The sequence below is a fragment of the Nematolebias whitei genome, chromosome 22 (genome assembly GCF_014905685.2).
Source record: "Nematolebias whitei isolate Nwh7 chromosome 22, NemWhi1, whole genome shotgun sequence".
In the NCBI taxonomy this organism is placed as follows: Eukaryota; Metazoa; Chordata; class Actinopteri; order Cyprinodontiformes; family Rivulidae; genus Nematolebias; species Nematolebias whitei.
The window spans coordinates 30,236,052-30,245,456 of NC_056519.1; the positions used below are offsets into that span (position 1 = coordinate 30,236,052).

General features: G+C 40.4%; 1 protein-coding gene across 1 annotated transcript in view; it reads left to right on the forward strand.

Moving 5' to 3' along the window:
• The window catches only part of scube1 (signal peptide, CUB domain, EGF-like 1), a 491,162-nt gene that overhangs the window by 392,912 nt on the left and 88,845 nt on the right, over positions 1-9,405 (forward strand). Inside the window, exons 13-14 of the mRNA XM_037695765.1 lie at positions 4,434-4,599; positions 5,372-5,494. Coding sequence (XP_037551693.1) covers positions 4,434-4,599; positions 5,372-5,494 — 289 coding nt within the window. The remainder of the gene's footprint in view (positions 1-4,433; positions 4,600-5,371; positions 5,495-9,405) is intronic.

Consider the following 9,405-nt stretch of genomic DNA (forward strand, 5'->3'; position numbering starts at 1 on the left):
CTTCCCCCAAACAGCTCACTCCGTTTCAGCAAAAAATAAACTGTCCAGATGACCTGACTAAAAATTGTTGGATTGTGTACCTGGATAATTGAGCATGTACTTTTTTGTTTTCAACCAGTTTGACATGACTGTTGTCGAGGAAGAGGGCCTGCAACAGAGGAGTTGGCATGCCAAATACACCATCTTAGCACCAACATAACTGTTTTTTTCCACTTTGGAATAAGCTGTTTGGGGGAAGGATCAGCTTTGTTTTGTATGTTTCCTTGACTGATGAAGCCTTCCGGATGGAAGGTGAAACGTTTCTGCAAAATAAAGAAACTGTCCAGACGACCTGACTGAAAATTGTTGGATTTTATACCTGGATTTTTGAGCATGGACTTTTTTGGTTTTTGATAACATTTATAGTTCCCTTGATCTTGTCTCTGCTCACAAAGCTCCTCCAAATGTGTCTCCCTCCAGCTCCATTCAGCAGCTCTCACACTTCACTCCCATCTCCTCTTCTCAACTGACTAAACTTGTCTGGTATCAAAACTACCACCTGCTCTTTGGATTCCATTCCCTCTCCTCTCTTTAAAAATTGTCTACCCATTGTCTCTTTTTTGATCACAGGAATCATCAACTCCTTGCTTATTTCTGGATCTGTTCCACAGTCTCTCAAGTTGGCAGCCATTCATTGAACCTTTATTTAAACAGATAAGTTACATTGAGCCTCCAAGTCTCATTTACAAGTGAAACCTGTTTGGACAGACAATAAAAAGTCATGAAAAATAACAGATAGGGTTTGGAGACTAAACAAATTCCTAAAACGCTTTTAACCTCTGTTTAAATGTCAACAGTGTGATGAAAAAAAATCTTGCACACGAGCACATAATGATGCCAACATTGGGGGGGGGGGGGGGGGGGATGCAAGGGCAGTGAGCAGCCAGAGACAACACACAGAGGCACTGCAGAGTTCAGATACAATCACTCAGTTCAAATAGTTCCTTCTGAAGAGATCCGTGCACATTCAGAGGGTGCAGAGGACGACCAGAGACAAATCCAGAGTCCTGAAATGATGACAGAATGTTGATTCAGCTGGACTCCTCTGAAAAGTCCATGGAAATTCCTCAGTAGGAGAGAAGAGAGGGGTTAGGGCAGGGTTGTCCAACTTCAGGCCTCGAGGGCCAGAGTCCTGCAACTTTTAGATGTGTCTCTGATGCCACACAGCTGATTCATATGACTGAATTAGCTTCTCAGTGCAGTCAAGTTCTCCAAAGTCCTGCTAATGACCTCCTTATTTGATTCAGCTGTGTGGCATCAGAGACACATCTAAAAGTTGCAGGACTCCGGCCCTCGAGGCCTGGAGTTTGACACCTGTGGGTTAGAGCATCAGGTTTACAAAACTCTCCAGGCGGGTTGAGATAAGACGGCCTGTCAAGGCCAGTCAAGGAGCCAAATTCAATGTCAATGTCAATTTATTTATATAGCACATAAAAACAACAAAAGCTGAACAAAGTGCTTTACAGTTAAGACAGATTAAAAAAAAAAAAAAAAAAAAAGAGTAAAAATGCATCTAGTGCCACTCAAAAACATAAGTTAACAGTAAAAACAACACACAACAACAATAAAATCAGCTCAACTTGTTCTCAGACTCTGCGTGGATGAAATGCCAAGGAATACAGATGAGTCTTGAGCAAAGATTTAAAAGTCTCAACAGTCTGAGCGGTCTTTAAATTCTCAGGTAAACTGTTCCACAGTTTTGGAGCAGCAACCGCAAAAGCCCGATCACCTCTGGATTTCAGTTTGGATCTGGGGACATCTAAGAGGAACTGGTTGGTAGACCGGAGTGCTCTTACTGGAGTGTAAATGTTAATGAGATCACATAAATATGATGGGGCCAGACCTTTTAAGACTTTAAAAACAAGCAATAAAAATTCAGATAAACACAATTGTTTACCTGAATTTGGCCATCACCCCAATACTAAAAAACCTGGTCTTGACCCTGAAAACTTCATAAATTTCTGGCCTATATCCAATCCTCTCTTTCTGTCTAAAATTTTAGAGTGAGTCATAGCTGATCGACTTCAGACCCACCTCAAATCCAATAGCTTGTTCGAAACATTTGTGGATGAACAGATGCTCAGATATATTCATCAATTAACACGGATTCCTCATTTTTCTGAACTGAATAAAACGTGCATTGAATTTAATGAAATGCAAACGTGAGACGTCATTTATCTTTGACCCATCAAAATGAATGCGGTCATTTATTTACAGAATCAAAGTTTAACATCAAACATTTACATTAATTTGGCAAATTATGAAAATAACAACATAAGCAATCAATCAGGAAAAATCATACGGCCATGATTTTTCCGTTGCTTCACCACAGACATTTATGAAAACTGTACAATTATGATCTTTTACCCACACGGCGATGGATGAGCACTTTACACAGACATTTCTAAATATCTGGAAGAATTTCTACTTGAGAGAGGAGTTTAAAGATGGGAAAGAAGTTTAAAGAAGAGTAAAAGATGGGGTTTGAGGGAGTGTTGAACAGAACGGCACTCTCCGGGCTTTCTTCAGCCTCTCCCTTACAGTACACTTAGGTGGTGAAATCGACTCTTTTACCTGGAGATGTCTCAGGCGAGATTCCGTTTAACGCACCCTTCAGCGTCTCCGTAGGATGCTGTTACTCGTCCGGAGTAGCGGCGAGATTCTGTCCGAACAGCTCACCTCAGTGAAGATGTTATAATCCCATGAAACTCGGAAGAGCTCTGTTGTCATGTCAGGATCTTCCCGGCTCACAGAACTGAACAGAGACCCAACTCCCACAGAACTGAACTCTCACAGCCCTCACAGAACTGACAGAACTGTGTATCCAACAGAACTCCAACAGAACAGAACTCCAACAGACCTCCAACAGAACAGAACTCCAACAGAACTCCAACAGAACAGAACTCCAACAGAACTGAGTAGACCAGGAAGTACCGACATTTTAAAGAGCTCTGTTCCCGGTTCATTCGGGAGTCTCCCCATTGGCCAGAACCGACCAGACGGGGTGTGTTTTGTGACGTAAAAGGTTAGAAGTCAGCAAGAATTGTTATGGACAGATCAGAAATGTTCTCACAGACAGAGAGAGTTTTGTTTTGGCGAGTTTAAGAAACAGGTGCCAAAACCCCCCTGTTGACGTCTGAGAGGATATAAACAGGACAGTTGTTCCAAAACATGTCTGCTTCAACTCCTGACCCTGGAAAGCACACTTTGCTCATTCACAGACAGAAATCAGCAAATGCATAATTACTCTGTAACAGCTTTGACATGAGTTCTAACTTTGCATGAGAATTAAAAATCATTACACAGTTAATAAAATTGATTAGTTCACTGCAACATCTAAAATGGTTTGAACTAAGACACTTTGATTATCAACATTTGTAAAATAGTAATGATAATAGAACAGAGAGTGTTCTTCCACTTGAATTTTCAAGAAAGAAAGTCTCAGGATGGGTGAACCTGTATTTCTGGATTCAAATCAATGAAATGACAGTTCCTGTCCCACAAGGTTCTTAAGGTCAAGAGTTTTGACCTCAGATTAAGTTCACTACACATTCCAGTCCAGTTTCCATCCAAAACACAGCACCGAAACAGCTCTTCTCAAAGTTACCAAAATTCTCTTCCTTTCCTCTTATCCTGGCCAGCTCAGTATCCTCATCCTTCTGGACCTCACTGCAGCTTGTGACACCGTCCTCCTGTCCCGTCTCAAATCCAACCTGAGCATCACTGATTTCAGTCCTACTTCACAGACTGGCAACAACATCAACTGCTGCTCCTCCTCCATAACCCCTCTATCCCAGGGTGTTCCCTAAGGTTCAGTGCTTGGTCCTCTCCTTTTCATCCTTTACATCCTCCCCCTTGGTAATATCATCCGTCGTCATGGCCTCCATTTTCACTGCTATGCTGATATCATACAGATTGACATTTCTACTACATCCATAAACCCCAACATCCACTCCACCCTCACCCATTGCTTAACTGACATCAAAACCTGGATGAAGCACAATTTTCTCAAATTAAAAACTGACAAAACTAAAGTACTCGTCATTGGTCCAAACAGTGTTACCAAGTCCACCTAAAACTTCTGCCTCAACTTTGACAACGTCATTCTCACTCCATCCCCACTCATTCGTAATCTTGGTATTCTTCTCGACTCCACTCTTTAATTCGAATCACATGTCAAACAGATAACTCGGACTGCATTCTTCCTTCTCAAAAACATAGCACGACTCCACCCACCACTCACTTTCTCCACTGCATCCAGAATCGACTATTGCAATAGCATTTTGTACGGTACACCATCCAAAACTCTCAACAAACTGCAATATATTCAAAACTCTGCTGCCCGCCTTCTCACCCACACTCGCTCCCATGAACATATCACTCCTGTCCTGCAGAAACTCCAATGGCTTCCCGCCAATCTGCGCATCCATTTCAAGATCCTCGTTATCACATTCAAAGCCCTCCATAATCTGGCCCCTCCATACCTGTCTGACCTACTCCATCACTACACTCCTTCTCTTTCCCTCCACTCCTCCGATGCCAACCTTCTGTCTCTCCCCTGTAGGACCAAGCTTTGAACCTGGGGAGACAGAGCCTTCCCCATCGCTTCCCCCACCCTCTGGAATTCACTGCCCCAACAGCTTTGTTGCTGCTCCGATCTCTCCACTTTTAAGAAAGAACTCAAAACCCACCTGTTTAAAATTACTTTTAATGTTTAAAATTGCCCTTTTTAAATGCTTTACTGTGTTTTCATGTGTTATGCATTGTTGATTTTATTTTAATTTATTTTTTACTCATGGAAAGCATCTTTGAGTATTGAGAAAAGCGCTATACAAATAAAATTGATTATTATTATTTTTATTATTTTGGAAAATCCCGATACAGCGATTCTGTAAAAAACGAACCGCAAAGTAGCAAGGGACTATTGTATTTGTAAGCCATAATCATCACTATTCCAAGAATTCACAGCTAGAAATATTTCACTCTGTGAAATATATCTATATAAAATATGAGTTTCACTTTCTGAAGTGTTTGGCAAAAACCTAAACTTTTTCACACTATTCAAATTTTTGAGATGCACCAGTTGTTTGGCATTTGACAGGGTGTGTCCATTATCTACATCCCTGCAGTCATTTGTCATCAATAGCTGTCATTTTTACCTAATTTCATAGGTAAAATCATATTCAACTAATACAAAGTAATTGTATATGGTTTCATTTGGAAGCGTATAATTTCACAGGTGTTGTAAGAATGGTTTCTTAATATGGTTTCAAAGTATGTAAGGGTACCTGTAAGCACTGTCTGCATGTTTTTTTTATGTTTTTTGCATTAGATGTTGATGAGTGCAGTATCAACAATGGGAGCTGTGAATATGGCTGCATGAACACACAGGGTAGTTATGAGTGTGTGTGTCCACCAGGACAACAGCTTCACTGGAACAAGAAAGACTGCATTGGTAAGCACCAGTTCTGTTAAACTGCAGCTCTCTGTTTTCTCTTTATCCATATTTTGCGAACATCTCCAATCAGGCCTTAAGGGGATAGTTCAATCAGCTTAGAAGTGATGTTCTGTCAAACATTTATCAATATTTAGTACCTTATCAGATCCGACATCAGTCAAAAAGTCTGGAGGATGAATTAAAAGCCAAAATAGTGCTGCAGATAAGGTCAATAACAATATTTCACTTGGTGATAAAAGCAACAAATTTTGGCATGAAGAAAGACTACTTCTACCTACTTCTTGATGAAGTCACTGTATCCAGCTGAAAATCAAAATTGGGAGCCATTTTTCAAAATTGCTGCTTTGTATGTGAAAAACTACATTACTCTTGTAAAATCTGAATGGCTCAACCTTTCATACAAAACTAAATATCACAGCAGAGTCAAATGCTTCTGCTTCAGTCTCAAGTGCACACAGCTCTATGTATTCAAACATGATAAGTATAACATAATGAGTATGTGTTGTCAAATTTTCAGTGGCAGGCTATGTGTCTTCTTCTTGTTCTTCCTTCAACTTTTCCCTCTTCATGGGTCGCCACAGCAAGTCATCATCCATCTCACTCTGTCCTCAGCATCCTCTGACCTAACTCTAACTACCTCCATGTCCACTAACTGCATCCATATATCTCCTATTTGTCTTTTTTTCTGGCAGCTGCATTTCTAACATTCTTCAACCAATATACCAACTGTCCGAACCATCTCTGTCTGGTCTCTCTAACTTTATCTCTAAGTTGTTCAACCTGTGCTGTACCTCTGATGATCTCATTCCTAATCTTATCCATCATTGTCACTCCTAACGAGAACCTTAACGTCTTCGTTTCTGCTACTTACATTTCTGTCTTCTCACCTTTTGTCCATGTTTCTGTATCCAGACCATGCAGCATAACTGGTCTCACCACTGTTTTGTAAACTTTTCCTTTCACTGTTGCCAACACCCTTTTGTCACAAATCACTCCTGAAACTTTTCTCCATCCACTCCATCCGGCCTGGACTCTTTTCTTCACCTCTTTACCACACTCCCCATTTTCCTGGACAGTGGACCCCAAGTATTTGAAGTTTTGCACCTTTGTAACCTCTGCTCCTTGTAGCCTCACTATTTCATCTGCCTCCCTCTCATTCACACATGTACTCTGTTTTACTATGACTTACTTTCATTCCTCTTCTTTCAAGTGCATACATCCACCTCTCCAAGTTTTCTTCCACCTGTTGTTCCCTGTTCTCCACTGTTATGTCATCAGATTCTACTGCCTTCCCCTTCTTCATTCTTTTCAGAGCTTTCCGGACTTCTCCCTCACTAATCTTTCTCCCTTCCTGGTCCACAGTTTCTATGACCTCTACTCTTCTTTCTATTTCATTTTCTTCATTCATTAGCTCCTCAAAGTACTCCTTCCATCTTCCCGTCATAGTCTCCACACTTGTTAGAACATTACCATTCCTATCTTTAACAAGCCTAACCTGCTTCAATTCCTTTCCAGCCTGATCCCACTGTCTCGCCAATTGATACATGTCCTTCTCGCCCTATTTAAGATAAGATAAAATAAAACTTTATTGATCCTGCAGGAAATTGTTTTGCCACAGTTTCAATACAACTACAGGTGGATCATGCTCCTAATTTAATTCAACCTTTATTTATATAGGCTAGTCTCATAGAGCCATGGGGACTCATTTACAAGAGGGACCTTTTTCCTGATGGACCTTCCTTTCTATAACTCATGAATAGACCTTACCAGGGAGGCTTACGGCACCCTGATTTATTGTTTTGTACACTACTCTTATTTTAACTGCATTTTTTACTGTAGTTTATTGTTGTCTTTGCCTACCGTGAATGCGACACAGGCCAGAGAGACCAGCTCTGTGAATTGTAATTTTTTCCTGCCTTGATTTTAGTACAATTGATAAAACTTAATTTATGTTCCCTTGATTTATTGTTTAGTATGAGTTACCACTTTTGAGGGAGATTTGAGCCGGGGGGAGAAGACGTGGGCTGGAGGGGGTTTTCCGGGTCCGGTGGCCCGCAGTACAGCTTGCATCTTTAACAGTCTTTAACAGCTCCTCTCTGAATTTTTCACAACATTCAGCTTTTCTCAGCTTCCACCATTTGCTCTTCTCTGATTTTACTCTTTTTCTCTTCTTCACAACAGTCATTCTACACATAACAATCCAATGCTGTCTGGCCACACTCTTCCCTGTCACAACCTTACAATCCCCAATTTCTCTCAGGTTTCCTCTTCTATAAAGAATATAGTCGACCTGCGTACTCCTTCCTCCACTCTTATAGGTCACTTTGTGTTCCTCCCTCTTTTGGAAATAAGTGTTGACTACAGCCATTTCTTTTCTCTTGGCAAAATCTACCAGCGTCCGTCCTTCCTGGTTTTTTTCCTTGACACCAAACCTGACCATCACTTCTTCATCCCCTCTGTTTCCTTCACCAACATGTCTGTTCAGGTATGCTCCAATTATCACTCTCTCCTCTGTGGGAATACTCTCTATCACTTCATCCAGATCCTTCTAAATGTATCTTTCTTCTCCATATCACGTTCAACCTATGGATCATAACCACTGACAATATTTAGCATCATACCTTCTACTTCTACCTTCAGGCACATCACCCTATCTGATACTCTGGCACAAGAGATACACTGGCTTGTGCTCCCTAGTGGCTGACTTGGTGGCTGGGTTATTTATATTTCACGGCTTTTGATTGAATACACAAAGTGGCCAGCTTTGTGTATTCAGTAAAAAGCCATGAAATATATCAAATAATTACCAAGTTTTCTTATAACATCACAATACATGAAATATTAGGTCAAGACATTATGGTACTAATAATTATATATCTGTAAAAAATGTTTTTAATTCCTGATGTTTTTGACTCCAGAATGGACTGAATTTTTCAGTGCTGCCCACTATGTGAGTCCATTGTGACTGAAAGCAACAAAAAATGACTTCCGAAGGCAGCTATCTTAAAAGGTTTTTCTATGTGCATACTGTGGTTTTCGAAAATTATGGGTTTAGAAGATTATTTGAGGCAAACTAAATGCTCATATCACCAAGAAAGATAGTTTTACTAATCTGCAGCCCTATAAGTTTTTTTTTTCTCTCAGATTAGGCTAATAGCTAGCCAAATGAGTACCAGTTATTTATTTATATTTATAATTTTTTCAGGCTTACAAAAAATACCTTTTTTTTTTCCCAAAAACTAAACTTGTGTGAAAAAAAAAAAGTTACGCTAGCTATTATTCAACCTCTACACTTTGCATGAGGCCACTTGCTGAATCTTTGTTGTTAGAAACAACGTCCCTGTTACTCTCAACTGTATGTATGCAGGTCATAGAGGGGTTTGGAGCTTCTGATTGTATCAGTTTGCCGTGAGTTTAGTGACCTTTTGGGTGGACTAAACATGACTGGTGGCACAATGGTGCAGTTGGTAGAACTGTCACCTCTCAAAATCAATTCTCACCGTGGGACCTTTTTAGTTGGAATTTGCATGTTCTCACTGTGCATATGTGTATTTTTTTTTTCCGGGATCTCCAGTTTTCTCCCACAGACTAAAGACATGCATGTTAAGCTAATTAGTATCTCTAGTATGTGTTCCCTAGGTGTGAGTGAGAAAGTGAATGGTTGTTTGTCTTGTTTGTCTCTGTGTGTTCCTGTGATGGACTGGAGACCTATCCAGTGTGTCCCTAACCTCTCGTACAGTGACTGCTGGATATGGGCACCAATAACCCCCGGGACCCAAAAAGGAAGAAGCGGGTAAAGATAATGTATGTATGTATGTATGTATGTATGTATGATGTATGTATGTATGTATGTATGTATGTATGTATGTATGTATGTATGCATGTATGCATGTATGCATGTATGCATG